The 21,500-nt window shown below is 32.7% G+C and overlaps 1 protein-coding gene across 5 annotated transcripts in view; it reads left to right on the plus strand.

The window, feature by feature from the left end:
• Positions 1-21,500, plus strand: part of LOC105342947 (sodium/potassium/calcium exchanger 2) — a 72,064-nt gene that overhangs the window by 35,392 nt on the left and 15,172 nt on the right. For 3 of the 5 annotated variants that reach the window (XM_066086606.1, XM_066086608.1, XM_066086607.1), the window contains 6 exons: positions 807-904; positions 8,302-9,157; positions 14,733-14,841; positions 15,410-15,687; positions 16,295-16,423; positions 19,739-19,858. In XM_066086606.1, coding sequence (XP_065942678.1) covers positions 8,354-9,157; positions 14,733-14,841; positions 15,410-15,687; positions 16,295-16,423; positions 19,739-19,858 — 1,440 coding nt within the window. In that variant the 5' untranslated portion in view covers positions 807-904; positions 8,302-8,353. Of the gene's footprint in view, positions 1-806; positions 905-936; positions 1,098-8,301; positions 9,158-14,732; positions 14,842-15,409; positions 15,688-16,294; positions 16,424-19,738; positions 19,859-21,500 lie in introns of those variants that run through there. The other 2 variants (XM_066086610.1, XM_066086609.1) reach the window with 2 other exon arrangements.

Below are 21,500 nucleotides of genomic sequence, written 5' to 3' on the forward strand. Positions count from 1 at the left end.
ACTTCCTGTTAAATGACGACTTTGTTTATTTTTAGCCAAAATTTTCAAACAAATTTTCGTCGAAGATTTCTCAGCAGCTATTTATCGGAGATGCTTGAAATTTTTACACAGTGTTTGTTAAGGCATGCCATATCGTGGGATATATTTTTGTACCAATCTGAAGTCATCTTCCTGTTAAATGAGTACTTTGTTTATTTTAGCCAAAATTTTCAAACAAATTTTCCTCAAAGATTTCTCAGCAGCTATTTATCGCAGATGCTGGAAATTTTAACACACTATTTGTTTAGGCATGCCATATTGTGGGATATATTTCTGACCAATCGGATGCCAGCTTTCTGTTAAATGTCGACTTTGCTTATTTTGCATATTCACATCAGAGTGGGGGTATCACTAGTGAGCATTGGCTCACAGATATCTTGTTGAAAAACCAAACATTTTAATAAATCACCTATAATGAATTAATGGTGCTATACAATTTAGAGAGTGATGGTTTATCAGATGATTGGGACGTTGATCATTATATTATGGCAGATCTTTTTTAAAAAATGCAACTCATCTGCTTTTCTTTTAATGAAAGATATAAATTCCAAAATTTCCTGATTTCTAGTGAAAAAAATAATTGAAGAATGACATTTTGATTATTAGAAAATTAGATTAATCTCGTATAATAGAGAATTGAAATTTCCAACTACCATCTGCTGCCAAATATTGACGAATCTGTGGAGCCCAGCCTCTTTACTGCCAATTTAAAGGAAGCCATTGCTGATATGTACAATCATATATGTGGCTATTGATTTTTGATGCAGGTAGAAAACCATAATTATTGTGACGTGACAGAGTTGGCATCCAACATCAATACAAGCAGAGACAGCGGTGAATGGTCATCGTAGGAGCGTTTACAGAGGTAAGCACTGCCAAACAGTCGATTGAGGGTCATATAGTGGGGCCAGCTTTCCCACTACCTGTTTTGTCATACATATTTGATATGGCTGGTCTTTGATTTGTTGATGTTAAGTATAAATAGAGGAAATAGGGTTTCAGCTGTTTGAATTGTGATGTGACCTAAGAATTGGAATTTTATCCCTTAGTATTTCATGGTAAGTGTCATATTTTCTCTCTCTCTCTCTCTCTCTCTCTCTCTCTCTCTCTCTCTCTCTCTCTCTCACACACACACACACACACGCACACACACACACACACACACACGCACACATTAAATGGAAATGGAAAACAAACTAATCATTCTAGATTAATAAAAACAATTGAAATTTAAAATGTTTATTGTATTGTCATAGAAACACAGGATTTGCATCAATTTTTTGGGACATTGATTGAAAACCTTATCAGTTCTATAAATATCTTTTCATAAAGTTATTATAGAATTTGAAATGATGTGTCCAAATTAAGTAGCAATTAATAAATTGAAGTCTTTTACTCAAATCAAAAAACATGGTTGTATTATGATATGAATTCATTTTTTTTTATTTGTGGACTTAGTATATTATATTAGCGGCTTTTATTTCTTTGATTTTAGATTCAAATCAATCATTTCCATGGTGAAATTCCAATTAATATATTTCCTGTTAAAATGAAATTCTAAGTAATACATTCCTATTTGAAGACCTTTGTTCTGTTTTGGATTAAATTTTTATATGGATATGGAAATAATGCAATGATAACCATGACATCAGGGAAATAAATTAAGTGTGTTTTAACTTGTTTACAAAATATTTGAAATATTTTACAAAAAAGAAAAACGTAGTACATGTGTACTAGAATTATCCATGACCAGTTAAGCTAGAAATATGATTAATGTATACATACTGATCAAGGTATATCAAAAATTGTTTAAACTCTATCATTCTTTGAAATAACTCCATCCACGGCAAGCTTGATAAGCAGTTATCCTACGTGACAAATATAAGTGCAAATAAAAAAAATGGTGACAATAGAAAAAGCAGTAAAATGTTTTCTGGGCAATTTTTATGAGATTGATATTAATGCTCATGATAAATTGATACAAAAGTGCCAATAATGGAAAGCAAAATGTTTACATGGACTGTCAATTGCCATGGCGGCAGTGTTTCATAGATATTGATTCTCAGCCACTTGGTGTTTATTGGAAGTAAATATCCCCCATCTAATTTCGGGAAACCTCTATTACTTCTGTTGATTAAAGAAGCCACACAAAAAATCCCCTTATAGTCTAAGATATTTTTTTTTGCCTGGAGACTTCTTGGTAATATCAGTAATGTCTTCCCCTGCTGTGAATCCAATTGATCAGTGATGCCGATTGTTAAACGTATTGTCTTGTGTATCAATTGTGTTGACAGTCTCGAATCCTTGATAGCATGGGAAATGGTAAATTAATCCATTGAAATAATCTATTAGATAACTGAACAGCATTTTAATATAAGGATCTAAAACTGATTGCTGTTTCCTTGGTTAATTAACACATATGTTTTAATACCAAAGAGATATTTATTAAAATGAATATCATCTGTTAATTTAGTTTGACATAGATATTTTGTTTCAATCCTATTTATTTATCACAATTCATTGATATCTAACAGTTTGATATCATATGCTCAGATATTTTTCTTGGATTTAATAATTAAGTTAAGTAGTTTATGCATTTTATGACTTTTCATTCTTTGATCAGAATAACGTGTGTAAGTGTGGTATGATAATTTGTCTGCATGGCCTGTTGTGTTATATAGCCATTATAGGACTGAAAATATCCAAAAATAATCATTCTTTGGGGCATATTTCTTGGGGAAAAAATGATCTTATTGGGTAACCATATGTATCTTTTATGGAATTAAACCCATGCATTTATTCTTAATTGATGTTTCCAGTTTTATATGAAATAGCTTTTTTAATGTTGAGAAAACATCCATACCAGATATGAAATTACAATTTCATTACTGTATCATTATAGGGTCTTCCGTTTCCAATGACATCATTTCCGTTTCCGATATATTAACTTTTAAGTGATTTTTTAAGGGTTAGTTTGTCCATGGAACTCCTCCTAAACTATAAAAGATAGCGAGTTCAAATTTTCAGGAATGGTAGACAAAAGATTGTAGCTGTGTATAATGTCAGTCTTATCTGTCTGATTAAAAAGGCGTCAAAGCTCGCCGGGACCTGAAAATATACTAAAGAAAAGCCCTGTAATTTTTCCAGGTTTTTTCCAGGTTTTCCAGGTTCCATATACATGTATTGCAAAAAGACTTTATATTTTCAAGAGCTTATGATTGATATCAATAAAAAGGGGCTGGCCCCTCAAATTAGGGACCCAGATGGATCTTAAGTCTTTTATCTATAGCCATTTACTGAGGGATATTTTGTAATAAGTTGTAGAAGCAAAAATGTTTATCTTATAGTTATGTACCTTAACAATATAATGAGTTTTTCGAATGTTACGTAATTAGGGGTTTTTAGAGGCTAAAAGTCCAGAAAAATATTTTGAAATGCAGTATAGAAGAAAAAAAACTCAAAATGATGTACTAAACAATATGTTATCTTCAAAATTTTGTTAAACGGCTCTTATAAGGAGATAAGGGATCAGCCCCTAAAACATTACCGTATTTCCCAAATATCTTAAGAACAGTAACGATTTTTTAAACACTTGTTGAACAAAATGTGTTGGGATTTAAATGACCTTTTATTTGATATCAAGAAAAAGGGGCTGGCCCCTCAAAATAGGGGACCAAAGGGCCCTATATTAAGTCTTTTATCTGTAGCTCTTTACTGAGGGATATTTAATGAAAGATTATAGAAACAACTAGACACGATCTCGTTGCGAGCAACGAGGAGGTCTTCCGTGCGATTTTTTGAAGGTTATATGACCTTGACTTTGATATTTGACCCTTTATCTCCTTATTTGGGCAACAACAAAAAAAATTGATGGTTGAATTTTGTTAGGAACATCATTCTCAGCATTTAATTTTATATTGATTTTCAAAATGATGCTTTTAAAAATATTTGTTCTGTTTGAGATATGTTATCAACGTTTTGTACTTCTGGCCCCTTAAAACCCATTAAAAACCCCTTAATACGGAACACATGATAAAATAATTATAATATTTTGTTAAATAAATGTGAGATGAACATTATTGCTTCCTAAACATATTACAAAACATTTCTCAGTAAAGTGCTATGGAAGAAAGACTTTAGAGCCCTTTAAGCCCCTAAATTGAAGGGCCAGCCCCTTTTTCTTGGCATCATACAAAAGTTCTTTTGATATTAAACATATTTTGTTCAACAAGTGTTTAGAAATTCTTTGCCGTTTTAGAGCTATCTGGGATAGGACGTTTTAGGGGCCGACCCCTAATCTCCTTATTGGGGCCAGATAACGAAACTTACATGATTGAATATTGTTTAAAACATCATTCTAAGCATCTTTTATTCTATATTGCTTTTCAAAATATTTGTCCTTTTTGAGATATATTCGATCGAAGTTTTGGACTTCTGGCCCCTTAAAACCCCTAATTACGTAACGCATAATAAAAATTTTATAATGTATAGTTTTATTAGTAAAAGATGAACATTTTTGCTTCTTAAACATATTACAAAATATTTCTCAGTAAAGTGCTATGGAAGAAAGACTTTAGAGCCCTTTTGGCCCCTAATTTTAGGGACCAGCCCCTTTTTCTTGTAATCAAACGAAAGATCTTGTAAATATAAATTTTATTTGCTCTATATGTTATGGTAAAATATTTTCAGGAAAGGAGATAACGAACGAAAACCATTAAAAATTACGTTGTTTTTTCAAACTCCATTTTCGGGTCCAGGCGAGCTTCGACGCCTTTGAAGCCAGACAACCATAAATGCCTTTAAACACATCTACAATCTTTTGTCTACAATCCCTGAAAATTTAAATTCAATATCTTTTTTCGTTTAGGAGGAGATAGCAGGACAAAATGACCCTCTAAAAATCACTAAAACGTCAATATCTCCCGAACGGAAATGACGTAATTAAAATAAAAAATTATATATAAGCTTTTTATCAATATCTACAAGATCAGAAATTTTCACGAAAATCAGTCAAGTCGTTTTCAAGAAATCGCTTGTACAAAAAAGCGTAAGAAAAAAAAAAAATAATAAAAGGGAAAAAGAAACAAAGCAATAACAATAAGGTCTTCCGTTGGAAACGGAAGACCTTAAATATGCTTATCTTACAGTTATGTATCCAGGCAATGTAATGATTTTATCATGTGTTACGTAATAAGGGTTTTTTAGGGGTCAAGAGTCCAAAACTATGACCTCCCATACCTCAAAAAGGAAATATATTTTGAAATGCAGTAAAGAAGAAAAGATGTTCAAAATGATGTACTTAACAACATGCAACCTTTAAAATTTGGTTCAGCAGCCCCATTTTGGCAATAAGGGACCATCCCCTAAAATGTTTTTTTTTCCAGATATCTCAAGAACGGTGACGAATTTCTAAACACTTGTTGAATTGTCTTAAGAATTTCATTTGATAGCAAGAAGAAAGGGCTGGTCTCTCAAATTGGAGACCAAGTGGGGTCTAAATTTTTTCAACCAAAGCTCTTACAACTGAAACAAAATATTATCTGGCCCTTAAAATGTAGACCCTGTTCTATTTTAAATCATGTTAAGCTGTTAAATTGCAAAATCAAAATCGAACATATACATCTCAAATTTTAAAATCAGACGGAAGACCTCCTCGTTGCTCGCAACAAGATCGTGTCTAGTTATTCTTTTTTTCTATTTCTGACTTTTTTGGAGATTTATTTCAAAAAAACTATTCAACTGATTTGCATGAAATTTTTAGGACTTAAATAGAACATCATTGTCGCTACATTTTATAAAATTTTCAAATTATGACGTCACTTCCAGTTTCAGATATTGACAATTTTAAAAAAAATTAAGTTCATTTTGTCCTCTCATCTCCTCTGAAGCTAATCAAGGTAGAATCTTAAAATTTTTAGGGATTGTAGATGAATGTATGGATATGTACCCACATGCTTCCAATTATGAAAATTGCGCAAGGCATTGAAGCTTGCCTGAACCTGAAAAGTAGATTTTTTCACGAAATTTTCGGACATCTTTAAAATTTGATCTTTTGATGTATAAATATTTTGTTAAAATATGTAATGCAAACATTGTTTCAATTTTTATGGGCTTTTGTTTGATATCAAGATAAAGGGGCTGGCCTCTCAAATTAAGGGCCAAGAAGGCTTTAAAATCCTCTTATTGTAACTCTTTACAGAACAATAATTTGTTATTAATTATAGAAGCAAAAACGTTCATTGTACAGCTGTTCATATATACAGTACTATACCTAAGTCATATGTTACGTAATTAGGGGTTTCAAGGGGCCAGAATTCCAAATCTATGATCATTAATATCTAGAAAAGGAGAAATATTCTGAAAAGCATTGTACAGCAAAAATTGCTTAGACCAATGTTCCCAACAATATGCTACCTAAAAAATTTTTGTTGGTGGCCCCAGTAAGGAGTTAAAGGGTCGGCCCCTAAAACACAGTTATTAAGATATCTTTAGAACCGTCAACAATTCCTGAACACTTGTTGAACAAAATGTGTTTATATTTACAGGACCTTTTATTTGATATCAAGAAAAAGGGGCTGGCCCCTCAAATTAGGGACCAAGAGGTGTCTAAAGTCTTTTTATAATAAATCTTTACTGAAAAATAATTTTTTATTGATTATAGAAGCAAAAATGTTCATTGTACAGGTGCTTATCTATACAGTTCTATACCGAAGTCATATGCTACGTAGTTAGGGGTTTCAAGGGGCCAGAAGTCCAAAACTTTGATTATTATACCCCCCCAAAAAATAGGGGGTATATAGGAATCACCTTGTCCGTCCGTCTGTCTGTACAAAATTTGAGTCCGGTCCGTATCTTTCTTATGAAACATTGGAAGTTCTAACTTCACCCAAAGATTGCTTATTGCCAAAGATTGCTTATGACCTAAGGGTGTGTCATGACCTTGACCCAAGGTCATTTGGGCAAGGGCAAGGTCACTGGCAGAAAAAGTGCAAAATTCATGTACGGTCCATATTTTTCTTATGGACAAATATTGGAATTTCTTAATTCACATAAAGATTGCTTGTAACCTGAGGGTGTTTCATGGCCTTGACCCAAGGTCAATTAAGGAAGTTCAAGGTCATTGTTTTAAAAATGCTTAATTCCTGTGTGTGTTTTGTCTTGTATTAATGAAAATAATTAGGAGCTCACATTTGACACAAAGCTTGCTTGTCTCAGGCCACATAAAATTATTTTTTAGATTCTTATCCCTGTCTCTCTGAAAATGGCCTGCCCTGATGTTGTTGTTTTTTTTCTGGGAGGAAAAAAAATTTCGGAAAAAAATCGGGCTCAGTATACCTATAATTCAAAATGTTTATATTAAATGGTTGCTTGACATGTGGATTTTTGTTTCAATCGAGTCATGTTTGTTAACATAAGGATGCAAATGTCCTCATACATTAACAGTGAACTTGAAATAAAATGGAATTTAAAGAATAGAAATTGGTTTGTGTACTCATATTAGCATTAACAGTTTTAAACAGTTAACAGTTTCCCCCCAAAATTTTGTTGGTGGCCCCGGTAAGGAGTTGAAGGGTCGGCCCCTAAAACACAATTGTTCTGATATCTCTAGAACAGTAAACAATTCGTGAACGCTTTTTGAACAAAATGTGTTTATATTCACGAGACCTTTCTTTTGATATCAAGGAAAAGGGGTTGTCCCCTCAAATTAGGGGCTGGGAGGGCTCTAAAGTCTTTGTATAATAACCCTTTTTTGAGCGATAATTTGTTTTGAATCATGAATGCAAAAAGTAGGAGCCTTTTTAGCTTAATTTAAAACTGAAATCTGTTTTAAAATTAGACAATGCATTACAGAGATATAGGGGTTAAAAATTTTAATTTTCCGAAAAATTTGATTCCACATTTTCTTGTTAAGAAAATAGTATAATGTTCAAAGTTAAATTAACTCGTACCTTAAATAATTCGATAATTGTTAATTCATTCTTAAACATATTCGGATTTTGTATTTGCTAAGTGTTCTTAAAATCAATAAGGTGTTTGTTAATTTGTACATCGAATCATTCACAATTTGTTAACTCGTACCAAGAATAATTCGATTTGTTTCTTTTTGTTTTAGTTACTGATGTTTATTGGTTTAAGAACACTGCTTCATTGCAACAAGCTTTGCTCTAGTTCTTATATATTTTCATTGAAATTTAGCTATACCTAAATTTATAGATATATATTTGTTGTAACTTGCTTATAGAATATTATGATGTATTTCAGATTGTGACAAATAAAGATGTAACTATCCAAAAATCGATTCTTAATCAACAAGATGAATTTAGACATTATTATGAAGCGGCGAGCCCGCAAGCTGCGGCTGTGCATTTTGGTATCTGGACTTCTCAGCTGTTACTTTGGCAGTTTTCTAGTATATAACAGAGATGCCATATTTGATATGGCAAAAACTGGTGACTTCCATCATCTAGAGGGGATAGAACTGGGCAGCCACAGTGGACAAAGACATCTCCTGACCACCAATTCCACTACAGAGGATGAAGCCCTGTACCCTGAGGATGCCTTCACCGAGGATCAGTTAAAGTCTGGAGCTGTGATCTTACATGTGATTGGAATGATCTACATGTTTATAGCGTTAGCCATTGTCTGTGATGAATTCTTTGTGCCCTCTTTAGGAGTCATTATTACTCGCTATGGAATTTCGGAGGATGTGGCCGGTGCCACCTTCATGGCTGCAGGGGGCAGTGCTCCTGAATTCTTTACCAGTCTTATAGGAGTGTTTTTAGCAAAAAGTAATGTAGGAGTGGGAACCATTGTGGGATCTGCTGTTTTTAATATATTGTTTGTCATTGGAATGTGTGCTCTGGTCAGCAAAGATGTTCTTCAACTAACTTGGTGGCCACTCTTCAGGGACGTGTCGTTTTACAGCATTGACCTTATACTGTTAATCGTGTTTTTCATCACAGACGAAAAAATTTACTGGTATGAAGCACTGGTCTTGTTTTTTATGTATATATTTTACGTTATATTTATGAAATTTAACCACAGAATAGAGAGATGGGTGAAATCCAAGTTACCGAAGAAGAAAACCAAAGTAGGAAGTTCTAGTCAAATTGAAGAGGTAAGTCATTTATAGACAAGAGCTTTCAAGATCTGGACAATGTGCAGAGTAAACGATATGGACAAATAAAAATCAATTTACTGACATGGCATTGCTACAAAATTCAAATATTTTTTAAATAGCAATAAGTGTAGTTCTGAAAACTTTTTCATTATTAGTCCTCTACCGGTTTCACCGGAGGGTACTATAGCTTTCCTCTGCATCTGTCAGTCTGTCCCTCTGTCCATCCGACAGTTCGACAGTATATGACGTCAGTTTAAGTGACGCTATTTTTATAATTAAATCAAAATCAATCAAAATATTACATTTTTCTTATCTTTTTTCGAATGGGAAATAAAGAGCGACTCTTTGAACAAGAACAAACTTCTTGTCACTTATAAGTAGTGGAGAAATACATCTTTGGTGAAAATATATTGTTTGTTCAAGCAGTCGCTCAATGTTTCCTGTTTTATGCTAAAAATGAGAAAATGGCGGAAAAAGGTAAACTTTATGATGTCATATTTTTTTTAAATTGTGGGCACGAAAATCAAAATGAAAATTATGAAAAAACTTCAAATGTATTTTTGTACAAACTAGACTTTGACCCGTGCGTGCACGGGTTGACATATAACATATGATATTGGACATTTACGAAATAGATACATTGAAACACCGTATTGTTTGCATTTACATAACCAAGCTTTAAGCCTACAATAATGCTCTTAATTTCACTACACTCTGCTTAGAAAAATCTAACTGAAAAACCTTGGGACGGGCCTTAACCACAGTTAAAACGCCTCCGATATGTTCACTTGTATTAACGTAGCAAAAAGTTGCAGAATCGCTCCGGAACAATTTTGGAGAAAATTAACGAAGCTGCATTGTAAATAATTAACAGTCAAATTATTCACCAAAAAAAAAAATTTCAAGGCTGTAAATATCTTTTATCTAAAAAATTAATTCATACTAAAGAAGAATTCAACACTTTTTTCCTGGCTTTGAATTTACACACCATGTTGACATTCGGAACTCTCGGATTTTTCATATTAAATGCACTGAGTTAGAGTTATCTTTCGTATTTTCTTTGATGAATATATGACAAATTTTTTATTTCAATGAAAATTTACACGTATTTGTAATATCGTTTCTGAGTTTATCCATACAAATGTCATATTTTGGAAACATAAACTAAAGAGCCTTCCGGGATTTAACGTGAATGTAATGCGCATGCGTAAAATTGTAAAATCCCAAAAATTCAGATGATTTCTGGATTTTTTAAAGGAATTTTCTTTGATTACTAATTAGCAAAGCTTGATTGAGAAAAAATAAAAACAAATTGGCAATCTTCAAGTACCAATGATGTTTAAAATATATAAAACAAAAGACAGTACTTATCCGATTTCTCGGTATTAAAGTTCAAAGAATCGAGTCTATTATTTTAATATAGTAGTATAGATAAAACAAAGAATTACAGTAAAATGCCAATGTTCATTTTAGGGGGCAATTTTAAGGCTCAAACCATATATAGTCCTTTGCTGAACAACTTCAAAATGTCAAACTGCAGATCAAGTTTAAACTTTTATAGCGTCTGGTTGATATATTTTCGAGAAAATTAGTTTTTTATATTTCATTTTTTTATGTTTGGGTTCGCTATCATGTTCATTGTGTATTGAATTATAAACGGCCGGGTAAAGTATGTAGTCAGTAATCATATCGTGCATTATTTGTACCATTCCTTTTATTGTTTCCAACAAACAAATAAGTTCTGTTACCGGTAAATAGTGTCAAGCATTGTGTTGTAAATTTAATCAACAGGGTCTTTTGTATTATTACAATTGGGTTCGTTATAGGGTTGGTCTGTTGATTCGGGGTACAGAAGACGGTTAGAAATGATATTCTGCATAACAGTGCATTGTTTTCACAAATTTCTACCAGCAAATACTTAATGGATTTGGCGAAATTACAGGAGATAAAATAAAGAGTATTATTTTACCCATTTTTTATTTAATTTCTATATCAACTATGTAGTTTGAATTTCCTCTGTTTTTTTATCTCTAATTAAAGCATAACATCTTGTTTATAATAGTTTTGAAATAGATGTATGCTTTGAAGCTTTCATAAAATATTACAAACCGGTAGGGGACCTGTATGGCTTATGCAATACTCTCAGAATGCTTGTTTAAAAAGTGCTCTAGATGTTAGTATACATATACATGGAGTGGTTTAACATTTGTAGATGGGTACGTTTTAATTAACACATGAGAATCAACCATACAAAGCAATATCAGTTACATGCTAGCATCAGAAAGCAAGGACTGACTGCATCAATTTTTCTACATCCAATGCTAGGAATAGGTGGTAGGCACCGATGTTTCTAGTTTTACTTTTAATGAGTTTTCTCTTGTCTCTTTGGAGGCATTGATTTTTTGGCTTTGCATGCAGCTCCAGTACACTGTCATATTGATCGCTAATTTCAAACTTCATCCTACCCCAGAAGCTTCAGCTGGAACAAAAATCTATATTTTACCTTTTTTTCTTGTACGATGTATTTACCAGATATTAAACTTTTAATGAAAGCTCAGGCAGGAAGCAGCCAGTCAGTGGGTTCTTCTTATTTCATTTGATTAAATAAATTCAATTTCTTAAGGGGTAAAGAAACTTTGTGATCAATGACTGCTATACATGTACATATAATGAGGAAACGAGAAACAGTTGGATAAAACCAGTTCTTAATGAATTAGTTGGGGGAGAAATGTATTCATTACCTTTATACCAACATAAAGTGCCTATTAATGCCACATGACTTTCCTTCTTTTCTTTTTTTCTATTAAAATCTATTCTTAATCAAAATTATTACACCATGAATAACCAAGAGTCCCTGTAGTGAATTTATCAATATTCATACATGTACTAGTATAATATTTATAAACTAATTTTTTGTGGTAATCTGAGGAAAGATTTGTCTTTTGTTACAAGATCGTGTTTTGAACATAGTGTACTAAATTGTTTTGATTTTTTGTTTTTAATTGGAATTGATTTTGTTTTACTGTACTATTAATTAACTGATTATAATAAATAAATATACTGTAACTTCTAGAGATCCTGTATTAAAACTGCAATTGTATGATATCTCCATAAAATAGCCTCCACAATGTAGGGAATCCACATTATTAGAGATTAGATAAATTTCCTGAAGTGTATATACAGAGCCTTTTCAAAGGAAGATTTCATCTATGATGTCCAATTAAATTTGAAAAAAAGAGGGGGGGGGTGAGTGTTTTTATAAGACAACCAGGAAGATCATCTTTAATTAGTTTATAGTTAAGGAGTATATGAGGCATTTGTAGAAAGACACCACTGCACACATACATGTTTTGTTACTGTAGTAGGAAACTTGCTCTACAAGCAAGGTGAATGGGAACAACATGTTTTATGCAGATTGACTACCTATAGAAGGAATCTTTTCTGATTCAAGTTTTATGAGAAAAGAGGGTCTAGAAAGTAGTGTTTATTAATTGATACATGTACATATACAATTCATAGATTTATAAGTTTGGGTAAAGGGTATGTAGTGATCAAAAATCAAGTTTCTATAGGTGAAAGCTGAAGGTCATAGCATGACCTTTGTGTAAAGCATATACTGTGACCTTAAATCTTTGTTTTGACCAAATCTGTCACATACTTAACCTTCAAAGTTTCTCTGTGTAAAGGATGTTCATACATGTGATTAGTTGAAGACTCCAAAACTGTACAGAAGCCCCCCCCCCCCCCCCAAAAAAAAACTGGAATTTTGGTGAAAAAAACACTTCCCATAAAAAAAATGGTACAAAATATAACTTACATTCTTTTATATGCAATTTATATTGTCACAAATGTCTTATTTTAAAAGTTGTAATGGGGTTTTGAATGCTTTAAATTTTCATACATTGTGTTTTATAATTACATTTTTTCACAAATCAATACATAAATTTCAGCACAAACATAACTTAGAACCATTTCCTTTATTTCAGCGTAATAATGGTAATAAAGATGTTTAATCATCGTAAATATTATGTACGGAGGCTGGATCAGATTAATGTATATTAATTTCTAAGGTTGGCTAAATTTTTTTGATCAAGTTACGAAACATAAACAGTTATAATCAAGCACCCCTTCAAAAACAAAGGTACATGTACCTAATTGGATACCTTGATTCAGATTTATAGCTATATATGTTTATCCCAAAAGGTAGTTCACACCTTTACGTGCGACGGTTTGTATACACCACACAAGTATTGAAAGGTCATGTGTCAAACACAGGTGATATTTTCTAGTGTCTCGCAAGTGAGAATGAGAAGAAAAAGGTGGCATTTTAGCAAGAAATTAAAAATACTGTACAAATTTCCGCTGGTACACCGTGAATGGGGTTGTAAAAATGGTACATTTTGCGTACAGCCGGTATATATCACATGTATGGATTGTTCAGTGACTTTATTTACACCAAGTTTTTAGATCAAAAGTCATGGTCAAAGCAGGTATCTTTTCCTTGTCAAGAGGATGTTGTTTAGACCTTTAATTTTTATATTTTACTAAAAATGACCATGAGCATTTCAAGGAAGAAATCTAGGGATTTTTTCATAGTATTGAATGAACATTATTTTTCAGCCAATTTACTTGGGGCTGTATTTGTGTATCAAATTATTCAGTGCAGGAAGTTTCACATTGCATCACAGTAAAGGAGTCAAATGATCTTTAGGTTGAAAAACACAGGTGTTTTGCTAGTGCAATTTTAAAGATCTAAAGAAGTAAAATAAAATTTATGGAGACAAAAGCATTGACTGATTTGTAGAAAAGGGTGCACAAAGAAATTGTGGAAATGTCTTTTACTAATCATTCTTCAGGTGTACAAAGACAGTATTCTTTTCAAGAAAAATCAGCTTGGTATCAGCAAGTTATGCTGACTTAAAACATCAACCAGGGCTGACTATACCTTTGATTATGTGGTATTTGTGTAGGATTTTGGTTGCATGCAAGGAGTTTGGTAACTAGCTGGTTTGATTTGATACTAGTGTGTTATCAGATTTAATGGAAGCACTAAACCAACAATCTACTCAGTAATTGACTGTTTTTCCCAGATTTGCTGCTGATTACTCAGTCATGCCTCAATGATTTAATACCAAGTAATCACAGTTCATCAAGTTTATTTGAACAGATTCGTCATTGAAATTCTCACAGATAGGTTCATGCAGGGGAGTTACATGTACATGCACACATTATTTTCTGACATTTTTCATATTGTGCACTCAGTTCCCAGAAACTCGCCTTTTTCCTTTTTTTTTTAATTCTGTTAAAAATTTTATTCACTTAACATTTCTGATGTTGTGAAATTGACATTTTTTTTAAGAAGGGGAAATCGGTTCATAGGAAAATCAATTTACTTTATAGTCTTAATATAGATTAAATGGGGAAAATGTTGGTTATTTGTTTTGATGTCATTGAATATGCAAATTGTAAATTTATTATTCATCATAATTTGATCACAATTAGTGGTAAACTACATCAATACATTGATGAATATGTAGATATATATTTTTTGAAAAAGATATTTCTTTTTCAGAAACCAGAACGAGTTTTAAGTATGCCAATTTTACACTCTGGAGGCAACCACTTTAGGCCAGGCATATTGGAACTAATTATTCATCATATAGATCCCCTGCATAAAGACAGTAAGAATATGTTAATATTTAACAGAAGTATTGATTGCCTAATAACTCTTCATGATAATAGCTCAGAGACCTTGTGATACCTAGTAAGGTAACAACAGACAGAAAAATCCATGTGACAGTTTGATGTTGAATGTTGTTATAGTGATGTGCTCAATCATTTAACACTGGTGTGAAGATTTATGATAGTTATAAAGGCTGGCATTTACTGTCATTGAAGATTCATGCTGAAATGTGTTATTGATATTTTACTGTGAAATCCCAATTTTAAAAAAATCATTCTGTATACCAAAGGAATTAGGACTGATAATTGAAACTTGTTTTAAAGAAGCTTCAGATGGCTGTTATAAAAAATTACTCTAAATATGACTAGGTATGAATAAGAGCTGTTCTGTGAATTTGATTTTTTTTATTGGTAGTTTTGTAAATGACTTTCAACATGCAAAATATCATAAGATTATACCAGAGACCCTTGAAAAAAAGTTCTTCATCAACATGATTGTGTACTTTTTCTTTGAGAGTTTTTCTTCTCTTTAATGCAATGTATTAATTAATGGTAATGTATATTTAGGTAAACCTCACAACAAGGCTATGCACCTGCATGCCATTGCCACCTTAAAGGTCATCATAGGAACTACCCACACAGATGACCCAAATACCATTCAGGTAGACAAGGACAATAACACCATACAAGCTAATGGCAAAGACCCAATGGCCAATGGCAAAGCCATAGATCAGAACAATACAGGCAACAGTGATGGGGACAAAGTGGTGCTGACAGTTGATGGAACAGCTAAACAAAGTACTGATACTGCATCAGGCTCCGGCGATAATTCACACGAAGTGGAGGTGAGTGACCCAGTTGTAGGCTTCTGTGGATTGAATAATTCTGATTTCAAGGATTAAACAATTTTGATTCTGCTGCAGGGACTACCTGTTGTAAAGGGAAAATTCAATAGTTTGTTACTTCAGAGACTGGACTAAAAGCAATACAATTAACTGAATCACTGTATTATCATGAGTTTATTAATTTACCTGTCTAGATAAACTATTTATTATTCAAATGACATATACGATGAGATCTAGAATGTCTCCTTAAGAAAAAAGATTGTATATGAGTGTAAATTTTCTTGTTGTTTCAGTTGTTAATGCTCTTTCATATGTAACCCAAATCAAAGACAATGCATGTATTCATCTATTTTTATGGTCAAAATTGTGCAAAATATTTGATGGGGATCAGCTTTTGCAGATGTTCATTTTTTATCATACTATTACGTAAATAATATATCCAGGAACTTTTAATCAGAACTTGGCCATATTCTGTTGCATTTGTGTTTAACAAAGACATCTTTTTTTTGTTTTTGATAATATAAGAGCCCGTCGTTGTTCTGACTGAAAGGCCAATTTGAAAAAGGACATGCCTGTCATTGATGAGTTCTACCGTATTTACTTTTAGCAGTTGGAGGAGGAGGAGGAACCTTTAGACCTGAGCTGGCCCTCGGGATGGAGAAGTCGGATCTCCTACATCATCCTGGCTCCTCTCGTGTTCCCCATGTGGATTACTCTACCTGATGTCCGGAGACAGGTGAGGCCAAAAATCTCATCATAGGGCACTAATCTTAGTGATAGTTATAATAAGAAAAGGGCTAAAGAAACAAAGTATCCTGCAGGTTTAATAATTAAAATAATGCACACACACATGTAATAAAGCTTACATGAATTCATAGATAGGCTGTGTTATTCCCCTCTTTTTTTCTAAATCTTTTAAATACCATTATATCATTTTCTATTTTTTCTCTAACCTGATGAGGGCTCTATTCAATGCTTCACCATGCACAGATACTTCATTGAAGAATATTTCATTATACACAGATTTGTAGAAATGTTTTTCAAGAAAAATAACACACAACCATTGCTCTGGTAGAAAAATTCCAATAGCATATCCTTTTATGTTGAACTTTAAAATAGTCAATCATGAGTCAAACATACACTGAAGTAGATTGTATTTAGTAGTCCGTGCAAATATGGAAAGCAACCAACCTTAATTTTCTGGACAATTTTAAGTTTTTATACCCCAGTTGCTGTTAAGAATTGATCAAAAATAATATGGCCATTGAATATGTCATCTTTTAAGACATGCTTAAATTTACAATGTATAGGTAGCAACTTCATATCAAGCACTCAAAAAGAAAGGCCTAAAAAGAACTTTCAGAGTATCAAATTCTTATACATGCATGCAGGTCCCCAACAGTTAAAGGGTCCAGAAAAAAGTAAATGGTTCAGAATCTGTAACCCATTATAGGCAATATGGGGTAACTTCAAATACAGACAAACTTCGTTATCTCGAACTAGATTGGACTGTTTAAAAACTTCAAGATATCCGAGTATTCAAGATATCGAGAGCAGAATACTTAAAAAATAAGTACCGTAATATATCGTGTATAATACACTCTCGTGTATAATATGTACTCCCAAAGTTGACCAAATTATGGTGAAAAAACAGGAGGTCCTATGTACAACACACACCCAAAATATGGTGAAATCAGCGGCCGCCATTTCCCCCCCGAACCTATCGATGTTTCATTATAATTTTTATAATCCATGCGCAATTTCTTTAATTTTGTGAGCGGAACATAGCACAGACGATGAAAATCGACGGCCGCCATTTTTCTAAATAACTAGCATTGTTTATTGATAATTTTATAACCCAAGCACAATTACTGTAATTTCGTGATCTGAACTTGGCCCAAGTGATATTAGAGTCAAAGTTCTTACAATTTTACTTAAAAAGAACGGCATGATTTACATGGGCAGTATCAAATATCATTGGACCTTATACAACATCGGAGAATTTGAAGATCATCATACTTAGAGAAGAAGGGCAACACAGCTTAGTAAAGTAATAATGTTTGCAGATATAAACCAAAACAACACCAAAAGAAATGATTTAATTGATTAGTTATAGTCAAACTCTTTGATTGTTGTTAAAAAAACATTGTGAAGAAACGTATGTATGTCGTATATCGTCATTATCAAGTCGTACAAATGATCAATGTACTTTTAGCAGTGTCTATGTAAAGCAATAACGTTTAACTGCATAACTGAACATGAAGTAATGAAGTTTAATAAAATCAGAATAATTGCTTATCTACATGCACTTGAAAACACCCCGTGAAGTCCGACACAAGACAGGTGCATGCTTCTTACACCGGAAATTGTTAAACAAACATTGACCAGGCGCCGAGTCAACAGGTGGCTTATTATGTAATGGCAATACACTGGCGATATTTTAACTTGTTTGATGCAAGGAATATAGTGTTGAGAGAGGATAAATATTTCAATACATAGAAGTAAAACTAAGAATAAGGTATTTCTGATGCAGTAGATTTAGTATACTCATACAACTTGCATAACACGCTATATCGGCAGTCACTACTCCCGTGGTATCAAGAATCATGGCTAATGGGGTAAAATTTTAGTCCTATGTACAACACACACCCCCCACTTTTGATCAAATTTTGGCTGAAAAAAAAAAGCGTGTTATACACGCGACATTACGGTAGTTGGGATTTACAAATCACTTTAGCATATCCATTGTATTCAAGATATCAGTGTTCAAGATATTGAAGTTCAACTGTACATGTAAAATATTCAGCTAATGGGCTGCATACACTCAATCATTAAGAAACAGAGAAAGGGAATTGTGTCCCTCATTAGCATATACATTTATTACATGGCTTATAGTTAAGATAGGACACAGTGGCCTTATTTAAATATATGTACAAAGGTCGACCTGATTGTCATGGGAATTCAAAATCTTGTGGGAGAATCAAGTAGACTGTTTAATAATCAAGACTTGTAAATGAGAGCATTGTATCAGAATCTTCCTGGTTTTGGTGTCATGATGGACACTTATCACAGTTTCTGTGTGTGCGCTGTTGTCACCACTGTCATTCCGCTTCATGAACAATAGTCTAAAGCACTGGTTTGCACACCTGTGTGAATAGGCACTCGTATGATAAAATCTCACTGCTGCTCATGAACAGATGGTTATATACACTTACTGGTTGGCTGAGGCATTGATCAATTATCAAATCTATAGCTTGAATTGAATTTCTTTAAATACATGCACTGACCCATATGCACTATTGTCCACTCGTTGTCTTGCTGAATCCACGTTATTGATCAGTATCACTTTTATTAGTTTCTTTACCACCATAAATGATGCCATGGTCAACATCATATTTGATATATTTGGTGCTGCAAAACACATTTAGAATAACCCTTATCAGCCTTAATTGCCAGTATTATAATGATTAGAATGAATCGATATTGGAGGTAATGACCTCTAGCTATGAATGATTGGCTTTACAGAACATTACTCTGTAGTCTGTATATCGCTATTGATATGATCCAGACTATTGCTCTTCCATCATCTCTCATGGATGACATACATAGAGAAGTCAGATATCTTATATTAAAACTTATATTGATTCCACAGAACATTGAATTTTCATTTGTACAACTAATTGGTCAAGGACCTTTTTATTTTAAAATTTGTAAAAGGTATGCACATACTCATTGCTTGGGCTTTCAATAAAAATCAATCGAAATGATTGGTCATGATGTCACTTCTTTATAATATAGCTTATTGATTTTATTCCTATTTTTATCAGTTAATTATTTATGAAAGCGTATGGTGATAAGTTGAAAAACGCATAAATACACAATTCAAAATAACATGTTTTAAACTACTCTGTACTTTAAATTTGAGAGCAAACAAAAATAAAAAACAAACAATTTTAAGCAATTAAGATCATTTTGTGTGTGATTCTATGGAAGATTTCATTTCTAAAAGTATTATATGTCAATCGTATATAGTTGATGTTTCAATTTTTAGGATAAGAAAAAATGGTATTGGGGGTCCTTCTTTGGGAGCATTGTGTGGATTGCCATTTTCTCCTACTTACTGAATTGGTGGACAAACACTGTGGGAACAACTATTGGATTAACGGATGAGGTCAGTCCAGAACAGATTAACTCGAAACCTTGTTTACTTGCACTTTATTTAATGCATGCATTAGCTTGATATAGCTGCAGATCCATCACTTGTACTGAAAAAATCTGATGGACAACCTTGGACCTACAATTTCTTGCTTGTAAAAAACTTGCAATTTATGGTGCTCAATAACTTGCGCAGCTTTTGGACTGATTTTTATTATAATATCCTTATCGCAGACATAAACTTTCTCTTCAGACTTTCTCTTAAACTTGCAAACCGACCTTGGAAAATCAAGTACTGTAAACATATTATATTTGGCATGTTCGATGTTTGGTAAAAATGATTTTTCAACAAGTTAGCATGAGTTTAAATAATGTTTTTCTGAATGTACCTATCTATTTACATATATTTGACATTTAGCAATGAACTTGGTTTAGCAGATGCCGTTTTCCACCAAAACACTAAATAGAATACATGCAGCCATATGTACATGTAAATACAGTATGTTGAATTCACATACAGATCTAGACTCCCCATTTTTATATGTAAGCAAACTATATGCTACTTCACTTTATAGGGACGATGATTGTGTTTAGAAGAATATCAGAGGCAAGTAAAGTGATGATATTGGTTGTAAAATGTCCTAGGAATTTTTTGGGATCGAAAACTTGTACAAGATATTTAGAGAAATTATGTTATTGAGTCCAAAACTTGTGCATTTTTTATGTGACATAAATAGCAAGGATTTTGAATGATAGGAACTGTTACCCTACGGTTTGCTAATCTGAATATTCTCTGTAGAGCTACAGATCTGCAGTTAAGCTTGATACAGCTTGATATGCATGCCTCGATATGTACTGGTTATGTACATATTATCATTAATTGATTAATATTTTGTTCTATCATATCAAATAAATTAATATCAGAATGATACCTAGTGCATATACACTACGGCAAATGCGGATCCCGTATTTTTCCCACGACACTGTGATGGTGGTTTAATCCTTTCCACGATACACCGTCGCGGTATTGTCACCGCGGTGATTGCAGGGCCATGATTTTACTGCGATGGTGTAAGACACCATAACAGGTGTTTGTTCTGTACAATTTTAATTTTTTAAGTTTTAATCATTGTTAGAATTTAGATATATATGTATTATCAGAAGAAAAATTCATTTTTTTTCTTTGAATTGTATTAAACAAAAACTTCTAGAAAACTATTGCTGTATGTATTTTGTTAATATATTGTACAAGAGCCTCAAAGATAGCATTGTTTTACGCAAATCATGCATATACATGTACTTGAAAATTAGTAATATTTTAAAGTATTATTTTTTTGCATATGATGAGCTGAAAATATGCCGCAGATTTTAAGAAGACAAATATTACGCGACATACTATTATGATATTATGAGGTTGCTACCATAGGCATCAACTCAACTTGTATGTTTTCCCCTCAATCTGACTCTTATTTAACTCATTTAACTACTTTTCAGCCTCTCTCTCTCTCTCTCTAAATAAATTTTATGTACATTTATGTAAACTGTCATAAGACGATCAGTGTTAATTATAGTTCAGGCAACAATATGGTCAATCATGGAACAATTGGTGTGTTCCCATTTTGCACACATTTGATAATTGGGTCTAGAAGAATAGGTGT

Source organism: Magallana gigas, chromosome 6 (genome assembly GCF_963853765.1).
Source record: "Magallana gigas chromosome 6, xbMagGiga1.1, whole genome shotgun sequence".
Classification (NCBI taxonomy): domain Eukaryota; kingdom Metazoa; phylum Mollusca; class Bivalvia; order Ostreida; family Ostreidae; genus Magallana; species Magallana gigas.